This window comes from Argentina silus (assembly GCF_951799395.1).
Source record: "Argentina silus genome assembly, chromosome: 7".
NCBI lineage: Eukaryota > Metazoa > Chordata > Actinopteri > Argentiniformes > Argentinidae > Argentina > Argentina silus.
In genome coordinates this window covers 7,770,485-7,793,171 of record NC_139661.1, presented here as the reverse complement: position 1 = coordinate 7,793,171, position 22,687 = coordinate 7,770,485, and the positions used below count along the sequence as shown (strand labels likewise).

At 43.9% G+C, this 22,687-nt stretch overlaps 1 protein-coding gene across 1 annotated transcript; it reads right to left on the bottom strand.

The window, feature by feature from the left end:
* Nucleotides 1–671: 671 nt before the first annotated feature.
* LOC310806785 (ral guanine nucleotide dissociation stimulator-like) lies at nucleotides 672–16,626 on the bottom strand. The gene is made up of 18 exons (XM_083673029.1): nucleotides 16,377–16,626; nucleotides 6,991–7,295; nucleotides 6,790–6,864; nucleotides 6,441–6,634; nucleotides 6,176–6,300; nucleotides 5,809–6,024; nucleotides 5,582–5,685; nucleotides 5,279–5,363; nucleotides 3,876–3,953; nucleotides 3,610–3,696; nucleotides 3,340–3,372; nucleotides 3,072–3,193; nucleotides 2,772–2,867; nucleotides 2,399–2,603; nucleotides 1,966–2,040; nucleotides 1,330–1,584; nucleotides 1,069–1,183; nucleotides 672–871 (listed from the first exon to the last, which is right to left on the bottom strand). The coding sequence occupies exons 1-18, from the start codon at nucleotides 16,470–16,472 to the stop codon at nucleotides 696–698; spliced, it is 2,442 nt and encodes an 813-aa protein (XP_083529155.1). The 5' UTR covers nucleotides 16,473–16,626; the 3' UTR covers nucleotides 672–695.
* Nucleotides 16,627–22,687: the final 6,061 nt, after the last annotated feature.

Below are 22,687 nucleotides of genomic sequence, written 5' to 3'. Positions count from 1 at the left end.
TGTAAACTTGCACCATTAACCTCTGTTGTAACTGACACATTTTGTCCCCCACTGGTTATGGTCACATATTTTCAAAGGATTGCAACATCCTTTCTTGTAGTGGTTACAATTCATTGAAACAAAGACACAATTCTCTTGGCAGATCCTCATTTCACACCTTGTTTTCTCCAATTGAAATGGGCACAGACCTGGACCTGTATTGAATATGCCAGCATCTACAGTAAACTCTTCATGTTCACAAAGGACCTCTTCACCTTTCCAACTCTCCACAGTGGAGAAGAGCCACTCCTCATCACCGGGCTGACAGTCTGGGCCAGCAGTGTTCTCTTGGCTGTGTCTGTGTATGTGGAATGTGGCCCAATATTCCATATATTCGTAAACCTACAGGAGCTGGCAGAATAGATTGAGTCAGGAATGAAGGGTGAGAGACAGCACATTGTTCTGTTTCATTGTGGACTGAGCCTGGAGGACATCAGCCTCTTCAGGCTTGTCTGGGGGGGGTCCTGTTCACATGACTGTGTTGGTAAGTGCTATTCCTGCTCTGTTACCATGAGATGCAGAGAGCATTTCATGGGTCTTTCTGCTTTCACTGGGCTCTCTCTACTGTGGCTCTGAGGTCCTCAGACAGATTCATAGAACCTGCAGTTCATCCAGCAGACTTTGACAGAAAGTTCTTTTTTTAGGGGAACTTGTCCTTAGAAGATCCCTTTGGCAATTTTCAGCCCCTTCTGTTTCATGCGGGGCAGTGTGGAACTGGCCACACTCTTGGCCCGGCCTGCCTTGGATAAGCCTTGTTTCTTCAGCACAAAGTCGTAATTGGCAGTAGAGTTCATAGCGTAGAAGACGTTGGCGTTGTCAGGAATCCGCAGCTCTGCCGGGTGAGAGCAGAATGTCATTAGTAAAAAAATGCTTTACTAGTTTCTAAGTAAGTAATGAATAAAGGAAACATGGACAGATGATAAGGCAGTTGTAACAACATCAAATTAATACTATATTCAATAATCATGGAACACAATATACATCTGTAATCTGCTGTATGGCTTTGAGCGTGGTGTCAAGTCAACTTACCTTTTTCTTCAGAGATTTTTTGCATCAGCTCATAGTCCTCAGTTTTCTCTCGCTCAAGATTGTGCTTCACCATGGCCTTCCTGATGACTGTTGGGGTCTTGTCCTGACTGGTAACCTACAACATGAGACATCAAGATTTTAAGTTGACGCACGACCGATAACTCTCTTCTCCGGCTCAAACGTTATTCCTTGTAAATAGGTAATAGGTCATTGTATAACATCTCTGTCCTCCTCCCCCTTCCTGCTTCCCCTCTCTCTCACCAGGATGCTCTTGTACATGTTGCCATTGTCCACATCCAGGCTGACACGGATGATACAGCAGTCATCCACCTGCTGGTTGTAGAGGGGCAGGGAGAGGGTGGAGTAGTTAGACACGGCCGACACAGAGCGCTTGTGGGAGCGGGACGCTGGGAGAGGAGTGGAGGAGGAGACAGAGGAGGATGAGGCGCTGCTGGAGCCTGAGCCAGAACCCATCCCAGAGGTGTCCAGAGACGATAGGGAGGTGGACTCCCAGAACTGGACAGCAGAAAGAGAGTGAGTGAGATAGAGAGAGAGATAGAGAGAGAGGGGGGACGGGGACAGGGACAGGGACGGGAAGGAGATTAATTACAACCATTTACAGTCCATAACACAAGCTACTGCAGCATGGTGTGCTCCCTAAACTACAAGCAGAGAGTTAAGGTGGATGAGTCATGACTATGGAGGTGATAGGGATGAGCAGCTCATGTTTCTGATGTGATGAAAGAGTGCAGCATTAGTGTAAGAATCACAGTGGAATTCTGGCACTGATAGAGAGACAGTGGGAGATAAGAAGGGGGTGGTGGTGCCGATTGAGAAGGAAAAATCCATAAAGTTAGGATTTAGAGTTAGGGAGAAGGCTGGAAGAGTTGAAAGTACCGTAGAGTTGGGATCAGGAGTCTGGCCCACTTTCCCCAAAGCAGAGACGGAATGTTTTACTGAGGGTGTAGAGGTCTACGAAAAGGAATTAGAGCCACAGTCAGCTGACAGTCAAACAGGTAGATAGAATGCAGTGGTATTTATCGCCAATTCATATTGTGTCATATTGTGGCGAATCGTATCTCTCAAGATCTTCCCTCGAAAGTTCTTTCCCTCGAAAAAAATCCAAACTCTCACCCCCTAACAATCCACTGTTGCTCTTAATCCACAACCACATAGATTCTTATCAAAGACACACTAAAACAGAGAGAAAACTCGGGACTGAAATTGCAGCGAACAATCGCAGAGAACAACTCAAGATGGATGAATGAAGCTTAATGAGATGGCCTTAATGTTCTCCTCTGCCCATGTGGCCCAGGCTATTCCTTCTCACCTTTCTCTCGTGGACGTCCGGTGAGTCGGACAGGAAGCTGGCGTTAACGTCCTCCAGATCGGAGCCACTAGAGCCCACAGAGGTGACACTGAGGGCGTCACCCCCGTCGCCTCCCCCTCCTTGGTAAGGTCTGAAGTGGGACTGGTCAAAGGACTTTGAATGGGAGCCTGCTGCGCTGCTGGCGCTGGCCTCAGTTAACTGACGACTGGAGAAGGGGAACAAGGAGAGCGCGTGAAGATGTGAGAACAGTTCCCCGCAACTCTGTCATTACTCTCGTAACAACATTGTGTTAACATGCTGTTCAGCGGTTTGTGTCCTTACACAAGTGGAATATGGACTGTCATGACCTTCATGACGACGTAACAATACTTACTCGCTCCAGCGTTTCATGATGCCCCCGTTTTTCTTGGCTCTGAGAGTGTTGCTGGCTGACTCAGACAGTGGCTCAATCTCACAGGACAGACTGTAGCTGTGGGCGCAATGCATGTGGAATATGAGGATCTGCATGAACACGTTCACACAGGGTCGTCATACGATACATCATTTGCATTCTGGTAAATGCTGAGAAATGTACTGACGTTGGGTTGACCTCTCCAGATGACGATAACATAGAAAGCATTTTTTCTTATCACAGTGCCCCCCCCCCCCCTCTTTAATGAAGTCTAGCTCTCACCTCTCTGCCTCGCTGAATCGCTCCACCCCTGAGAACCACTCCCTGAAGAGGCTGTCCTGGGTGAAGCTGTAGTTGTTGGAAGCCAGTTGCAGAAGCTTGATCTGAGCTATTACCTCAAACTCCTGTAGAGACAGAGACAGAGAGAGAGACAGAGACAGTAAGTTAGTCTCCATTCAGTCACCTCTGATTGGGCCACAGCTATCATGTGATACAGAGTAACAGGACTCAATTAAAAGCTAATAAGAAGTACAGTACAGTTTGGACTAACCTTTCTCCGCTTCTCAAAGTTGATGAGTCCAGCCTGGAAAAAGGGGACGGCAATATTAAAAAAAAACAAAAAAAACAATGAATAGCAACAACAGTTCACTATCTCAAATCTATCACACAATTAAAATGGATTCATACACCACAGGCAGGAATGAACACCATATACACACAGGTGACTGAGACAATGAGCAGAGGACTCACAAGTATATTGTAATGTAACAGAGAAAACAAACAAGCAGAACAGGCTAGAGGATGGATAGGAGGTTCTCACCTCTGTGTAGTCTTTCATAGCAGTGTCCATCATGACCAGGTCAGTCAGGAAGGTGCCCAGGTAAGGAATGGTCCCCTGCATCACCCCCTGAGACAGAGCCACAACCATGTAAGGAAGGAGCATTGAGAGAGAGAGAGCGCTTTGTCACTATGAGCAATGACAACATTATCACCACTAGATGGAGCTATAAACACAACAAGGGTCCTGCTATTGGGCTACCGATGACATACAGTACTGTCTGTACCCCCCTCTGTCTTTCAACTCACCAGGTCTCTCTGCTGTTGGTGTCTCCTTTGTGCTCGTTTAGGGTTGATCTCCAGGGTGGCAAATTTAGATGTGCCCTCCTGTAAAGAGAGAGGAGAGTCTGGCTTGACAAAACATACAGATGGGAAACATTCAACGGGTATGGCCATGATCAATGACAAGAGTAGACCGTGGCTGAACTAGATAAGCAAAGAATGTGTGAATGAGGGGGCACTGTTGTGTGAAGTCTAGTGGAGTGTTTAACCTCTGTGTTTCTGTGAATGATGCAACATTAGAGGGATTCTTCACCCTGTGTAAAAGGAGCTAGCAATAGGGCCTGGCTGGCCAAGACAGATAGAGCAGCCAGGGAGGTATGTGGGACAACGCCTTGGGATATCCCCTACAGCCACGCCGCATCATCAGGGCAGGACTCTTATCTCTACCTGCCAAGTGTCTCTGACGTCAGCAGGGATTCCTTCTGAGGAATGTCCCTCAACTCAGAGCCAAGAGTGAGCATAGAAACGTCAACGACTGACTCAATCTTCATTTCAAGGGCCAATTCACATGCCTGAATAATAGGTGTTGAATGAGGGAGTTGAGGTTAATCCTTGCTTCTTGGAATCATAGTTGCTTTGTACCACGTCACAGAAATTAGAGGGCGGGCTCATTGTAATGTATGGAATGGAATGAGGAATGATATCAAACACGTGCCTCCCCTGGTATAGTCGCCTCTCTTGAAGCATTCAAAAAAAAGAATTCTCTCATTCTCTCTTATTCGTCAGTGGATTTCATCAAAGAGAATATGATCTCGTGCCAGACTTGTTAGAAGAACTGGGCCTCATGTTAAAAGGCTAAAATATTCATGAATACTGGCATAGCCTACATCGCTGGTGACACGCACGCAGTTACGCATATCAAGTCCTCGATCCCTGCACAGGGGAAACTCATCAATATTAGACGGTACAAGGTAGGATTCTCTACTGTGTTGTAAAACTCCATGTAGGGCATGATGAACGATAAATGAGCGCCATGTTCTAATATGGCAGATGAAAGGAAACATGGTGTTATAAAAGCGATGGTGTTATTTAAGGTGTTATTTGAGAGTGGTTGTCGTGGAGACCCAGCTGCAGAGGTGGAGAGAGGGCTAGAGCGGTCAAGGGTAACCCTGCCTACTTCCTGTGAACAACTAATTGTTGAAGCCACTTCTGACAGCACCACATCCTGTTTAAAAAACGGTCCATTTCTTAGAGTTACATTGACCATGTAACAGGTGCAGAGTTGTTCACAATTGTCTACACATTGTAAAAAGCCTCAGCAAACACAGGGATATTTATACAGGCCTCACACACACATACAGATGGTGCATACAGGCTGTACATACAGTACCAAACTCATAAGCCCAAAAACGGTTAGTTCTTAGACCCACCTTGACCAGGAGCTCTCTGCTTAAAGAGTAGTTGTTGTCATCTGAGAAGATCTCTGACAGCTCACGGAAGGTGCGGAAATTCTCTCTGTTTGAAGAATGAGGGCAATAGATGAGAGACTGACATCTCAAAGGAAAAGACACGGCTAAACACAGCACAGTGGAATACCTTGTTTTTACCAATTTCCACCACTATGTCAACAATGTTGTCTAATGCATGTCTTGACTAATCATGCTCTATAATCCAAACCTACAGTCAACCCTCTATCCCTGACTTTAGATTCAGACACTTATCCTGTGTCTCACCTGGACACCTCATCCCAGGTCCTCTTGAGCCGGTGGAGGGAGTTACACTGCAGGGCAGAGAGGATAGCTCGCAGGGACGAGAAGTTCTTGAGGATCCGACATTCCTGAACACCACAGAAAAAAACATACAGTTCTACATTGGAGACATTACCAAAAAAAACGAACAAAAAAACCCCGATTCTAAGTGCTCTGATTTAAGCAGAGAGAGTAGAAGCACAGTGTCTCACCCTGGCCACCTCTATCCAGCGCTCCACCAGCCTGGCCCGCTGGGTGGGCTTCAGGGAGGGGTTGCTCAAGCAGGTGGTGATGACACAGTTGGTGACACAGTTGAACTGGGCGACAGTGGCCCTGATGGTGGGGGCCAGGTGCTCTTTCCCTTTCTTGTCCCGCTGTGACCAGATGCCCCCCAGGCAGTGGTAGGGGACCACCTTCTTAAACAGATCCTACAAGGCCAGAGGAGGAGGGATCAGAGAGAGAGAAAGAGAGAGAGAGAGGAGGGAAGGTTGAGTGGAAACCTCTCGAGGGCAATGGCTTTCATGACCAACGGAAAAAAATCAAATAAGATACTCAAATTGAAAGGGACAAATGTCTCACCGCATCCATGAGTGTAAACTGCTCTGCAACCATGATCGGATCGAAGGACAGGAAGTCCAGGGCAGGTAGCTCATCTTCAAAGCCACTCTCTTCCTGCGTGGCGAAGGGACAGCCAATGTGGTCCACTGCAAAGACAACAGAAAGGGATTACCTAAAGCAAATACCTTCAGTACAATACGTCAATTCAGCACAGCATCTGAACCCACCATCATTTCAGATGTCTTGAGCCACATACCAGTTAAACTCTCCTCTCCTGGCCTCTTACCGTCATGGTCGGGCTCACACTGCTGCCTGCGGTGGAGGTGGGCCAGCAGGTTGCGTGCACGGCGCTCCAGGTCTGAGCCGGGGAAGTGGAGGTGCAGGTAGGAGAGGAGCTGGTGTAAACAGCCGTACGTTGGGGGGCTCCAGAAGTCCTCTGAGTACTGGTCCAGCCACGCCCCCAGGATAGACGAGATAGTGCTGAGGGAAAAGGTAAGGAGTGAGTAGAAGTTCAGATGAAGAGAGAAGAGTCTGAGGTATTTCAATGGAAGAACAGTGAGAGAACTGAGGAGAACTGCGAAGAAAACACTATCATTTTGAAATGAACTTTAAATTGAATCAAGCTAGACCCTTACTTTCTGAGCTCTGTGCAGTCATCCTGTGACCGTCTGTGTCCGTCTGCTCCAGAAGGGTTTTGAAGCTTGGCATACCTAAGACATGAAGGAGAAGTGTCTTAGCAATGCACAGAGGGAGCTGACTTGTGCACTGTAGATGCGGATGTGTGTGTGTGTGTGTGTGTGTGTGGGTTTGACTTCATCCGTGTCTCTGTACAGTACCTGTTGAGCAGGAGGTCCAGCACCTGCTTGGTGGTGGCAAAGGAGCGGTACGTGCAGAGGAAGATGGTGACGTAGGTGGAGTCCTTGCCTCGGAATGCAGACACCATGTACTCCACCAGCCTCTCCAACGTCCCAGCCTTGATGGTGCGCACTTTACAGGTCTCATACAGGTTGAGTGCAGAGTCGGTCTCCACCCCCAGCCATCGCTGCCCCTTACTGGCCGACTGGTGCAGCTGCACCTTCCTCAGGGTGATGGTGAAGACAGCTCCCTCCTCCACCTCCTCCCCGATCTCCTGTGTCGAGTTCTACAGGAGAGAACAAAGGAACATGAAAATAGGAAGAACGAGTTTATTGGCCTGCATGTTATTCTCTCTCTCTCTCTCTCTGTCTCTCACACACACACTCATTCACACACAAAAACACACTTCATGTGTGCACGAGTGTGGCGACTATGAGTAAACAACAATGCTGTTGTTGTCACCAAACAGAGGTTGCTAGATACAAAGCACAAGCTGCTTGACAAATGAAAGAGAGCTCTGTACCAAACAGTTCACTGTTTGTTTTTTTCCATCCAACAGAGAAAACACAGAGAGATGTAGACAAAAGACAATACTGTTTTTATACATTGTCAGAGTAGGACATAAGCCCTGTACGCTGCTGAATAGAACTTTAAAGTGAATATACCAGGCACTTGACCCAGATAGCCAAGCTATGTACAAGTGTACTTATAGCGGCCTCTTTGGTGGGGGAGTGGTACCGTATGTAATCAGGGATGATGACACAGACATCAGTCATGCATGCGCCTACATACAGCACTTATGCATCATCAGAGCCTATGTCAGCCCTATTTCCCTAATACAGCCCACTTAGTCATACCCTCTTCTCTAATCTTATATCACAGAGCTGTTTTGTTTTTACTGAGGTTTCCATGGCACCCGAGAGGAGATAACAATATGTCAAGATGTGCTGCATTCACATCTTTTGTTGATTTTTTTTTTTTAAACAGAGTTTTTTCAGTCCTTGTTACATATCGGTCTGGCTGTGTTTGAAGCAGGGGCTGAACACAGAGGCCTTGGACTTGACAGTCAGAATAGCCCTTATCAGCTTAGCCATACAGACTCTGCTGCTATCACTCTGAACGTGAAAGAATGCTGCCCTCTCTTCTCTCTCTCAGCTCATGAAACAAGGTCTCACTATGGTTGAAATAGTTCAGTGGGAAAAAGAGTGGGACAGCACACATTAAATCGCATTCTGAGGCAAATACAGATGGTGGTTTGAAGAGAGCAGGTTTAAGGAAAAGTCTATTGGTGGTGTCATGTGTATATATATATAGTGTCTGACCTGTGGCAACCTGCGGTTTGGCAACGCTACACAGGAGCTATTCACAACTTCACAGTGGAAATTTCAGGCAAATCTCAGAAAGCCTGGTCTCCAGAGACTATGTTACCATGGAAATGAGAGGGAACTCCCAAAAGAGCCACAGGAACAGGGCTGAGCAAGGTCAGGAAACGGACACACAAGCAAACGGCTTCCCCCGTTTTACCTTGACCCGTCATATCCCTTCTTGGCCTGACTCACTGCTTAGTCATCAGCTAGGTCTCCTTAATTGGATCTACACACGTACCGTCAGTGCTGGATCAACCATCAGTAAATGGCTGTATCACTTAAACTGATACTATCATATGTTAGTACTTTAATCATGAGAAGTAGAGGAGCATATCAAAAGTGAACTACCTTATGTTGAAGGGTATAAAAGCCAAAAGACACATAGAAAAACAGGTACCGCTGTCACGAGAGTAGTGTAGAGGAAACTCCCATGATGGGGAAACTAGGGAAAGGAAAGTCACGTGAGGAAGAACAAAAGTGAAACAATTAATCTGTTTATTAGAACGTGAGATCGACGGACTGGAAAGGGGAATGAAAAGTCCCCTGTACTGGCAAGCCTGGAAGTTTTCTTTAACCACAACAATGGCAACAATTGAATGTCAACAATGACAGTGCATATTAAGTGTGGTGGACTCATCCGTACTGTACATTCCATCCATGAAAAGAATCTATCTGGAACATATGTGAAATCCAGGGTCAGAAAGCTTATCCAAAGAGAGAGAGAGAGAGAGAGAGAGAGAGAGAAAGAGGGGTTGAGTCAACACACATACAGGGCTCTAGCCACAATGATCACACAAACAAAGCATTAGATGATCTTTGGACTCTGAGCGAGTGTAAACAGAGACTTCCATCCTCCTGTCATTTGTGGACAACATCAGTTCTATAGCCACGATGCACTCACATATAGTACACAATGTCACACATTGCAATAACAGGTAGGCTGATGTAAATACACAAATTAGCATAGATTCAACCCTTTGTTGTTGTTTCTTTTTCTTTTTCTTTTTTTTTTTTTACAGAAATGCCCAATCCTGGCCCCAGGGGCCACACAGTGTTTTAGAAGTGTGCTAATGGTGTTTTCCATTGAGACCGATAGGCCAGACCCCTGCTGGTTGGACAACCCTCTCCTCCAGCTGTTGAGGAACTAACCCCACACAGAAAACCCCAGCAGAAAGAAACCTGCACGAAAATAGTGTAAACAAATAGCTAACAATTGTCCAGCTCATTAGGGACCCTCTAGCACAGGCCATCAGCTTCCTATCCCATGCAATGAGTGTTGAAAGCCAATCAGATCAGAGTAGAGTCAGAGACAAAATACAGTGCAATGCTTTACTTTCACATGGATTTCCCCACAAACATCAATGCAAAAAAAGGTCTGCATTGTGTGTGCTCTGGACTGACTCATTCTCTTTTACTGTGCCAATGCTCTCTTCTAAGTACCATGCTGTAGCTGGGGGTGCCTGTGGCCACCACAGAGAGCTTTATTCATGCTCAGACAGTTGTTAGTTGAATGTGAATTTAGACCAGGAGCACTAAATCCACTCTGTAGGAGGTAGAGCATAGTTACTCTCCTAAAATTAGGACTGTTTGTGAGACTGGTATAGACACTCATGTTTGAGAGAAAGTGAGACAACCATTAATTTGGAAACCTTTGAATAAAGTAATTTTCCAGGCTTAAGGCCTAAACATTCCAACTGCTGTCTGTTTCTCTCATTGAACCTCTCTGAACTTCAGTGCCCCTCTCCCTCTCCCTCTCCACCCCTCCCTCTCCACCCCTCTCTCTCCCTCTCCACCCCTCTCTACTCCTTTCTGTCTCCATTCATATGAGCTGCAACAACAAAAGCTCCTGTGTCTGCTTCTGCAAATCCGGCTCCAGTTTCTCATTATAGGACTCAGTCAAACTTCCCCCTAGAGTCTTAAGGATATGATAACCCAAACAAAGGTCTCCTTAACAAGAGCAAAACATTTGCAAACCATTTCAACAAACATAAAAACAAGGACAGAGTGTTACACACTAGTCAGAGTGATTTGATCTTTTGGCATATTGCTCATCATCACCACACCTTTTGAAATGACTACTCTTTCATCTCAGCCCTAGTGTTTTCAGTGTGGAGGCTAATTTTAGCAAATGATCAATCATAACCATAATCCATCTGTTACCAAACAATGACATAAACTTTGACCAACAATTCCCTATTTGGACTGTACTGATCACATTTGTTTGTATAATGAAATTTTGCTCCAGCACCACCGGTTTAAACTATTGTATTAACCTTATAAACTCATACCCTTAATAAACCACCAGAATATGGGAGTTGGTTATCATTCCAGTATAATAACCGGATGACTGTACAGTACATGGCTTATGGACCAAGGCCCAAGGAGAGACACAACATCATCCACAAAACTTTCAAACTACTCTTTCAGATGACAGAAAACAGAGTGAAAGCGGTATAAAGCCTATGACAGGACTGTGACTGCTGGGCTCAACAGTTATTTCATCTCTAAAAACGTCCATTTTTAATTAACTTTTATGATCCTCTCAGCTCAGGAAAATATAACTGCTGGGGTTATAAAGGAACAACTATTGTCTGGAGTGCCCCACTTACCTATTACGTGGTTATAGGTGTATTAACACACAACTGAACCATTGAATCAGAGCACTGTACATTCTCCAAGCATCTCAGCTGCAGGAAAAGAAAGGCTGTGATTGTAGAACAAGCTCTTAGCCCAATGAAAGAGGTGGATTACGCATTAGGTAATTGTGTTACTGGAGAGGATTAGATTAGGAGGAGGAGAGGGGGTTATAGGAGTTGAGACTCTCAACTGCCTCTCTAAGCTTGTGACAAACATGAAATAAATGTACTGTCCTCCCGTTTTACAAGCTTGGTGTGTTGACGTCCAAGCATCCACCAAAACCACAGAACATCCTTTATTTTCCGATGACACACACACACACACACACACACACACACACACACACACACACACACACACACACACACACACACACACACACACACACACACACACACACACACACACACACAGCCCTAGAATTATAGATATTTTGCCTGCCAATTTCTTGATTTGATGCAACAACCAACCCAATGCAAAAGCCAGGCCAACATTCAAACACACAGTATCAATTACAATCCTGTCCTCATATAATCTCCTCTAATTAAAGAATGCCTTATGTAAAATGGACAAATCTGATTACTCATCCCCATATTGCTTTATTTGCTGTTACCTTTCAGGGAGGAGATATATGATCTAGTAAGGATACTACTGCAGTATAGTGTCCTGACTTATTTAGTGTGATATTATACTTTACATCTTTTCCTTATTATTACAGTAAGGATGTGATGATGCATCCCAAGCCATTTGGAAAAACTGACATTCAATATGCCGTATAGAAAGAGGGTGGGACACTTGTGGTAACAACAACATAAAACAACTGTCCTTCACTTTAACTTCAGATAATCTATTCGTTTTGGAAATAAAATTGACACACCCCGAAATGTCCTTCAGTATCAGTAACAGGCAGGGCATCATCACGTAGCCAGAGCCAAATTACTAAAATGTACAGAATAGGCTACCTGTTTTCTGTTCACACATCTTACCTCAAATAGTGGTAGGTCTGGGTCCAAATGTGTAAAACTGTGAAGAACGACCGGACTTGCGTCCTCAGCGACCTCCAGCTTCACCCCATCCCAAATATTGCGCACCCTCCATGTTCCAGCATCGAACATCTCATCGGACTGCATCACCATCAAATGAACCATTGGTACGGGCTACGATTAACACCCTATCTTGATCGTACATCCATATTTACATCAAAGGACAAAATCCCTCTTACTATGACCGAAGACCTAAACACAGCAAATAGATGCTGACACTGATTGATCGACTGTACAATAAGCGATAGTCGACCTGTAAGCTACGTAAGGACCATCGCTCTGCTGTACAGCCCACTTGGAAATGCATGAGTCAGTCGCAGAAAGTTCCTTTTGGCTCCTCCTCGCTTCAACGAAAATGCCGGGTGCCTGACGTCCCCGGGGAACGATTGTTTTTATTATGTCACTGTGGTAACACTGCCCGAAAAAGGTCTCGTCACCAGAGAGGTTCTTGGTGTCACCAAGATTGACACATTTTGTTACAATGTGTCATATGCGTGTATCTTTAAGAATAGAAACAAGAAAGAGAAATGGGTGTGCCTGATGCATCCCAAGAATAACACAACATTTGCCCCAGTGAAAATCGAAATAAAAAAGAAATAGAAACAGCGACCCATTCGTACATAAACTTGATGGAATAGATCCAAATAAATATACATTTTGATGACAGTGTCTTAATGGTTGCCAATTAATAGAACAAGATGGGCAGCATTAGTGAACCGTTGAAGGCAAGCAAATCCGTTAGAAATTGTGTAACCCCATTCATGGAGTGAACTAAACTCTACCACCTTTATCCATGGGTTATTATTACAGTTAAGCTCCCTAAGCACTACCTGGTGTTAAAGTTACAACATTGAGCCTATGAATAGCGATCCAAGACATTTCGAAGCAATCAGCTACTCGAGATGAACGGTTTGCAGGTCTGGAATGGTATCATGACTAATAGAATATACCGCTGTTCCTCTTATATTCTGAGAATACAGAAGGTGTGTAGGTGTTAATTTCTCCTCCCGCCTTGAGCATGCAAGTCATCTAATTTGCTGATATTTTTCTTGTGTGACACTCCCTCCTACTGGTCAATATTGGAACACACTTCATACCACCAACCACTGCAAGAGACAGTAATACTGTTATAAAACGTGACACTGTTGTAAGCAATTTCAGAGAGAAAGAAAAACACAAACAGGTGCAACTATGTATTGGTTCATTCACAGCTGCTTTGACAGCAGGGCTTGTTTTCACCAAACATTCCTGACCTCACATTTTCTCCCCTTTCCCTACCATCATTGTGCAAGATAGAGATTAACAGTGCTTCTACGCTTCACATTCATAAATCTTTCTGAACAGCTGTTTTAGAAAGAGAAAGAGAGATCATACCATTGCTGTTTTCAGCCTACAGGTGCAACCAGTTGGTTGCAGTATAATCACATAGAAAGCTGCAACCTTTTGCCCTGCAATTTAACTGTAGTGGCTCTTCCATTTGCCAACCTCTCGACTGCTGGCATCAATAAACAAATGGGTGTTGTTCTGCTATGGCATTGGCAAATACGCATACGCCAACATGGTTTACTACGCTCTGGAGAGGGTGACTTCACCTTGGCACACTCACACTGACACTAAACACAAAACCATGCACAAGTAAACACCATGGCCATTCACATAATACAGGAAGCACATTCCCTACTGTTATTCACATCAATTGAGTTTCCTTTCCTTTCCTATCCAACCAACTGACACGTACAAGCAAGAAATCCTGTGGTTGCCATGGTGAAAAATTGCCAGGCTAGTCAGAATGTCAAAAATGACCAAGCATAAATGAGTCCAAGCACTTCACTTGAACATTCACCCTGAAAAACATTCCTTATCATCAGAGATTTGCATCATATCTGTCAGCTGGAATACATTTATCCTGAGCCAAAGACCACCTCTCCCAGAGGGGGGGCAGACCATAGAGTTATCAGTCCCAGTTCAGTCAGTGTTAGACCTTGACAGCTCTTCTTCTGACAAGCTCTTGTGAGCTAACAGACACTGACAGTCAAGTCTCATCACCAACCAAAAGGGCTTTTGATTACCAGACATCTTGGTATAATGTTGTTCTTAACCATGAATTCTATGCAGGAATGTAGTTAAAGAAAATGATGCTAGTTGTTGTACATAAAACAAAGAAAATTCAGATGTGAGGTGCACTAGTTCCTTCACAACAATAACATCCTTACAAAATAATATTCCAAAAAGGAGAGGAAGAGTAAATCAGACTTGGTACATTAGATACAATTTTCTTTCACATAAACTTGAGCCTCACATAAACACATTTGTTCAAAGGAACTATATCAAATAAAAAGCTCCCAAAATGTTAAAGATACGTAGATCAAATAAATCCACTTTATCCCAGCTTAAGGTTGCATTAGGGAAACTCAGAAGCCTGAAGCCTACCTGTCTGTTTGCCTCTGTGTGTCTCACATTAAGAAACACCGTCTGGCATATAGACTCAGTTCTCTTCAATCCGCAGGTCCACTGAGCCCAAAACATCACGGCTTCCCTCAGAACCGGGAGAGAACACTGAATCAGACCAGACTAGGACCGGGAACCACAAGTAGGGTTTAGAGCTAACTATACCCTCTCTCGCCTCCCCAGCCACAGATTGGGTGATTACTTCAGGTCCACTGTAGGGGCTATTTACTTTAACAGCTGTGTCAATACACAAGGAACAGAACAATAAAACATTAACTTCTTCTTAAAAATAGGGTTTCCAATAAGCCATGTCCGTGTCTTTCAAGAGTGAAGAAATAGTTTCTCTGCTTGACGAGGCAGAACTCAACAAAGTATATGCATTATGTCTGTTGGACAGAAAATGAAACTGAATTGTACGTCACCCTGAAAATCCACGGGGTTTTCCCATTCAACTAAAACAAACTAGCAAAATATCATGACACGCTTGAATGAGACAAACTAGCGCTATGATAAGTGCAGTCATGCTAGCTTAAGTAGTATTGCAACATTGTCCAGCATAACCAGCAAAACCAAAATGAGTGCTGACACAAACAGTTTCCCATATACCCTGAAACACTTGAGTTTCCTATTAAAGACACTATTTTGTGGTCAATATCTGATGAAGATTATATAAGAGCCTTATTTATTTGGCTTTATATGAACTTGAGGCCCAACTGAACAAAACAGTGTACTAAGTTAGAGACCCCTTAAAGGAATCCCCGACATATAGCTGGAGAAACAGCTCTTGCAGAAACTCCCTATTCACACACACAGTGAAATAACTCTTGAGAGCCTAAACCGTCCTGACTACCTGACAAGGAGAGGCTGCTCTTAGGATTTATTGTTTTCCATTATTTCAAGGAGCTGCAGACCAATTCTGAGGCACTCCCAGCTCGGAGGCCAACTGCAGCCAACTGAGGCCCATTTGAAAAGCAATCACTTTAGGGCAGCTTAACAATGGCTTGCGGAGACAGCCTATCAAACATCCCAGAAAAGAATGGTCTCTCTGACACAGCATGGACTAAAGAAAGTTTTTCTTTAAAATGCCTCCAGTGCAATTGGATTATGTTTGGCAATTACTTTGTTCTGCAGGTAATTGGTAATGATTATAGTGGCTTGGCTGACCATGGAGACCTAGAGCAACCAAAACAATGGTCCTCTACCATTTAGTGCAGATGTAGCAAGAGTGCGTATGCTAGAGCAAAACAACAACTGTCATAGACAGAGATGCACCTGTCACAGTGGGAGCAAGACACCAGTCTAAGATATGGTCTAAAACAACACCAGTACCACCAAATGTTCATCTACAATGTGTCCATAGCATGCAATAACACATTTGTTACAATGTAACAAACAAAGAACACACACATATACACACACACACACACACACACACACACACACACACACACACACACACACACACACACACACTCTAAAGTACATTCAACAGTGAACATGACCAAACATGTATGAACAGAAATATACACGCCAATACACCACAGGGGAATGGTTGCCTAACTGGTCTGGGTGTGTACCAGATTGACACAGAACAGCTGAACCGTCACTCTAGTCTGGTGGGAACATAGCATACAAACACGTCCTCATTGGCTCTTCCTTAATCACATAGCCACTCTCTTCTCTCACCCATAAACACTCATACGTGCACACACACACGTATACACACACACGTATACACACACACGTAAACACACACACACACACACACACACACACACACACACACACACACACACACACACGTATACACACACACACACCTACACTCACACACACACGTAACCAAATACCAATCTGTGTGCGCTTGCTTACCAGATCATCCAGTATGGTGACAGGGAAATCAAACATGCACATCTTCACTGGCTGAGCCAGAGCTTTGTGCAGGCTGAAGAGGGACTTGGTCTCCATGCTGCCAATCACAAACACAGAGCACAGAGGACTGACACTCCCTCTGCAACAGATCGCTGCTCCTCTTGCATCAAACAAACACACAAACAAACACACAAACAGGAACTCCGAGGTTGGTAATACCACTGCTTGCACTGCCTCTATTGCCTGCCTCTCCTCCCTGCTACTGAAGACTGGGAGGAATCTGTCTCTGAGAGGGAAAGAGAAACCCCCTCCCCTCCGATTACTCATTTGCTTCTTCTCTCTCTCTCTCCCTCTCCCTCCCTCCCCTCTCACTCTGTTTTCAGCACCAGAGTGTCTCTCACAAGGGAATGTCTGTGCTCTCAGCAGCTGCCCTCTCCTCTCTCTTCTATTTCACCCTGCAGATGCAGGTATTTACCTCTCAGATACAGCTGCACGTCCCACATTCCTGTCTGCTTCTCCCTCCTCAGTAGCAGACATGTTCACACATCCATTCACACTGACCACAACTTGCAGCAGAAGGCTGAGAAAAACAACAATAATGTGAAATTCAGCAGGTATGTTGATATTCCTCTGGCTCTCTCTCCTTTCTCTCACTGCGCTGCAGTATAGCCAATGTGACCAGGAAAGACAAACTGCATTTCTGCCGTGTAACCAGAAGAGCTGGATTAACACATCCAAGATACATTGCTCTGAGGCTAATACATGTATATGTGATCACTCACTATGCAGGTTGTTGTCAAGCCACCTGGGAAGTGGTTATGCGTTTATATGACGCATAAGATAACTTACGCGTGGTATCTTGAAGAGATGAAATTAAGATCTCTGGTGCGTGGTATCTTAAGAGATGCAATTAAGATCTCTTATGCACGGTATTTTAAGAGATGAAATATGTCCATGCTCATCACATTTTCCTGTACGAAGTACTCAATGCCCATGTAGCCTCTCTACTTTTTCCCTGGGGCTTCAATCAGACAGCAGAGCTAAAATGAACCACAGGCATAATATTCAGGTCACAAAGTAGTTTCTTACATGATGGAGAAAGTTATCTGACCTGAAGACAGCAGAAGTACTTTTCATTTACAATTCTGAAATATATATGGCAGGCATCCTGTTTCATCATGTCAGTTAGACAAACAACTGGTGATTCATGATTGTGAAATTGCCTGAAAATCATCAACATGTATGCAGCAGCATATCTTGCTCATTCCCATCACAAATTCAGGAGGAACCTTTTCCATGTGTAAAACTCTGATATTTGTAAGTTGGTGTGGTATTAGGAATTAATCAATAGTATGGTGACCAAACATAAGTATGTGTGGTACATGAAATGCAAGGGAGAGATGTGTAAGACTTAGACTGTTGCGAAACCATTCTGAACTGGTTTTCAGTGATCAAGTTAGGTGTGACAAGGACAATCAAACCAACTAACATACTGCTTCAGATTAGGTAATAGATCAAATGATAAAACACTACAAAAGCTGATGGAAAACTCAGTTCTTGGCTCAGACCACACAGATGGGCCCAGAGCATGGACCAGCTCTGCTGCCTGATACACCATGTAAGATTCCTTAAACACAGAAGTTGTTACTGTTTTTATTTTCTTAGAGAGGCACATTTTCTTACAAAGTTGACAGGGGACTGATCTGTCATCTACAGTCATGGCCAAAAATATTGGCACCCCTGTACTTCTTTCAGATAATGCACCACTTCTCCCAGAAAATGGTTGCAATTACAAATGCTTTGGTATTCACATGTTTATTTATTTTGTTTGCATTAGAACAACACAAAAAAGCTGAGAAAAAAAGCCAAATCTGATGTCATTCCACATAGAACTACAAAAATGGACTGGACAAAATTATTGGCACCTTTGCAAAATTGTAAGAAATAATTGGATTTCAAGCATGTGATTTCTCCTTTAATTTGTATTTAAATTCACCTGTGGTAAGTAACAGGTGCTAGCAATACAGAACTCAAACTTGCAACCAATTTAAATGGAGAAAAGTTGACTCAACCTTTGTGTTGTGTGTCTGTGTACCACACTGAGCATGGAGAAAAGAAAGAAGAGCAAAGAATTGTCAGAGGATTTGAGAACCAAAATTGTGGAAAAGCATGGACAATCTCAAGGCTACAAATCCATCTCCAGAGATCTTAATGTTCCTGCATCCACTGTGTGCACATCATCAAGAAGTTCACAGCCCATGGCACTGTAGCTAACCTCCCTGGACGTGGGCGGAAAAGAAAAATTGATGAAAGATTGCAACGAAGGATTGTTCAAATGGTCAACTTCCAAACAAATTCAAGCTGACCTGCAGACACAGGGTACAAGTGTCAGCTCGCACTGTTGCCATCTGAATGAAATGGGACGCTATGGTAGGAGACCCAGGAGGACCCCACTCCTGACACAGAGACATAAAAAAGCTGTTTACAAAAAACTAAATTCAAAGAAAAGCCTTCAAAAAAAAAAAAAGCCTTTACAAAAAAGCCTTCAAAAAAAAGAACACGGTCCCTACGGTCAAACATGGTGGAGGTTCACAGATGTTTTGGGGTTGCTTTGCTGCTTCTGGCACCGGATGCCTTGACTGTGTACATGGCATCATGAAATCTGAAGACTACCAAATAATTTTGGAGTGCAATGTAGGGCCCAGTGCCAGAAAGCTGGTCATGGGTCTTCCAGCAGGACAATGACCCAAAGCATACTTCCAAAATCACCCAGAAATGGTTTAGGACAAAGCGCTGGAGAGTTCTGAAGTGGCCAGCAATGAGTCCAGATCTAAATCCCATAGAAAACCTGTGGAGAGATCTCAAAACAGCAGTTGGGAGAAGGCACCCTTCAAAACTGAGAGACCTGGAGCAGTTGGCAAAAGAAGAGTGGTCCAAAATTAAAAAGTAGAGAGGTGTAAGAAACTCATTCACGGTTACAGGAAGCGATTGATTTCAGTTATTTTTTCCAAAGGGTGTGCTACCAAATATTAAGTTGTGCGTGTCAATAATTTTGTCCAGTCCATTTTTTTAGTTCTATGTGGAATGATATCAGATGTGGCTTTTTTTCTGCTTTTTTTGTGTTGTTCTAATGCAAACAAAATAAATAAACATGTAAATACCAAAACATTCTTTTGGGAGAAGTGGTGCATTAACTGAAAGACGTGCAGGGGTGGCAATATTTTCAGCCATGACGGTACATATAAACCAAGTTGAATTTGTAGAATGTCGAATGGATGTTGTGATTTTGCGGAGCAATTCAACGTAATGAAGATGAAGTGCAGGTAGACATAGAGAGGGCAGTGAAAAGAGTGCATGCACTGTGATCAAGAGGGAGAGGCGGGTTGAGAGACTGAGAAGTGTTTTCAGATGCAGAGGCTGTCCCACACTGCTTGAATACTGTAGAAGAGCAGTTGTCATGGAAACTGTAGGGCAAAGCCGTCCCCTCATAGGGCTGAATTCATGGCTGCATAAGAGTCCTGCCTCACAGTAAAGGACAGGAAACCTGGCCGTAACCTACAGGTCCACATCCTGTAGACAAACACAAAGGCAGGACAGGGTGGTGCTGTACGTTCCGATCCCACACTCAAGAACAAGACAACCCCAATGTCTGCTCTGCATGCAGGCATCTAGGCCACAGAAGGACAACAAGTTTGTGATTTGTTCGGTTTGTGTTTTGAATAAAAAGTAAATACAGTGTACATACAAACATAAAAACTGTAACACTGTTTTGTTATGTTAATATAGTGCAGCTGATTCTGAGGGATTATAAGGAGCCTCTGCTGCCCCATGTAGTGATCCCTCCAAGAAAATAATCTCTGATTCCTGTCACATTCCATCAACGAGAAGAAGCCACATCTGCTTGTAGGGCAGCGTGCTTTTAAAAAGGAGGGTTTTTAATTCTACTCAGAAATGAGCTGTAGTTCAATGGAGATACTTCATACGCAACATAAAAACTGCATAAAGTCACAATCTGTCTGGGAGGTAACCCGTTTGATTGAAACCCTGAAGGAGGCAGCTTGCTGCCGAAACGGTCCAATAAATAATTAGTATTGGAGCAAGAGTGTGCGGCTTTCTTTCTTTCTTTCTTTCTTTTAGGTTTCCCCCGCCAGCCTGCACCTCACAAAACTATAGTGTGTTTTCCTGTTTTTATTTTTTTTTAGAGGTAACACGTTTTGACATGGAAGAGGCATGAGAGATCCATCAAACGTTATTATTGAAACAGAGCATTCAAACCACATGCTACTTTTCGTGGCTGTGTGTGTGTGTGTGTGTGTGTGTGTGTGTGTGTGTGTGTGTGTGTGTGTGTGTACGCGTGCGTGCGTGCATGTGTGCATAGGCTACACCACAAATGCTGGTGGTGTAGCCTATAAAGGGCATGTTTCTCAATGTCCAAACCTATCTACACAACTGTATGAGCAAGCCCAATGCCTGTTGGCAGTGGTTACTGTAGAAAGACTAAGGTCAGTGAGGCAACCTATGCATTGTTTCTAGAGATAGGAGGAATGTATTAAAGGAGCGTTGCACAGAACAATATCCTGCAGAAGTCATAAACCCGCCAGCAGGTGATGTTACCATGGCAACCCAGATATTTCCTCTCACTTGTGTAATATAAATCAAATTCTAGAGATCAAACAAGCCTATTTCAAAAGGGTTTTCTTGTTTCATTAGGAGGCTTTCTTTACTTTGTTTATAGCTAAAGAAAATGAATTTGGAGTTCAACAATGGGAGGTCCCCCCACCATTTGACGCTGAAGGCCAAAAGGACATCGGGGCCATTCCAAAAAGGATATTTCCAAGAGAGCTCCACTTCCTGGCCAAGAATATCACTGTGGTTATTGTTAACTGTTATCAATAGGGCCTTTGCTGGCTGGAAAAAAACACAAACAGAGCCATAAGAAGGATAAGAGAAAGTTTGTGTGTGTGTGTGTGTGTGTGTGTGTGTGTGTGTGTGTGTGTGTGTGTGTGTGTGTGTGTGTGTGTGTGTGTGTGTGTATGTGTTTGTTGTGTGTGTCCATGTCCATCTTTTCCATGATGCTTGATATGTGTGAGAGAGAGAGAAAGAAAGAAAGAAAGAAAGACCACCACTATATACCTCTTAGGCTACCCAAGAATATTATCAAGAGGACACAGAAGCTGGGCTGGAATCTAGTGTAATGGTAGTGCTACTGTCTCCTGAGCCATATGTCCCCTACAGACCAGTGTACAAACCCATTGTCCTCCTTTCTCCCACTGTGTCTCCATCTCATCTATCTCCCACATTTCATACTGTCTAAATAAAGCATGGAGCAGGAATGACGGATGTGATTGATGCTTACTTATTCATGCTTATTATTCATGCAACGCTTATTATTCATACAATGTCAGCTCCATCATGTGCAAGTAGTCAGTACATCTGAGTGTAAAAAATAACCCAAAACAAACCACAACTGTAGGCAATATGGCACACACTTAATCACTTTATCATGGATAGGATGTCTGATGACCCATCAGGTGACCTACCTGTTTTTCCAGCATTATCATCCTCTCAGATTCATGACCTTCGAAGCTGTATCCGTGCAAGTTCAGAATAGATTATTTTGTCCTCTGCTCCCATCATTTTGATTTCGAGATTGAAGATCAAGAGTCTTGTGCATCAAATAGAGGAATAGGCTAGTGCTCTGCCTTGTGGCAAATCCTCAGTGAATCCATGCAGCACCTTGAGATACATTCACGTTTCACTGTGATGTCTTCATAATTCCCTTGCTTTCCTCCAACCAAGCATGAGCATTAATCAATGTACACTTACAGGTTAATGATTTTTATGATTATTCCCATTGAAATTCAAATGGGAGAGGGATTAGTTTACATTTAAAAAAATGCGGACAGACTATAATGCAAAAGTAAGGCAAATTGCACTGCCTGTCATCATCTTGCTTTGATGTACCTCACATCGAGCAACGGTGCAGTTCAATCCTCTCTGACTCAATTGATCACTGATGAAGTACTCGATGGCGTGATATCAAATGCATCGTTGCAATTGTGGTCGTGTTCTGCAGCGGTTACCACTCTGACAATTCACGAGCATTTCTACAGCGGTCGAAACATTTTCTTTATTGTCATCTATCCATCTGATGTGGTGATGTGGTCCAAGCAATGAACTTGACCTCGTACGCATCAAAAAATGTACGCTCTTGAACGTACCCCCAAGTCTCAAGAGCGCACGTGCAGCATGCGATGTTCTTGAACAAGTCATTCGCCACAGCGGCATTCTGGGAGTTTATGTAAAAGCAA

Coding starts and splice junctions, on each gene's coding strand:
- LOC310806785 (XM_083673029.1), bottom strand. CDS start 16,472: ATGGAGACCAAGTCCCTCTTCAGCCTGCACAAAGCTCTGGCTCAGCCA. Junction 5,686..5,808: donor GCTGGATAGAGGTGGCCAGG/GTGAGACACTGT, acceptor TGTGGTGTTCAG/GAATGTCGGATCCTCAAGAA. Junction 2,041..2,398: donor CGGACGTCCACGAGAGAAAG/GTGAGAAGGAAT, acceptor TCCTTTTCGTAG/ACCTCTACACCCTCAGTAAA.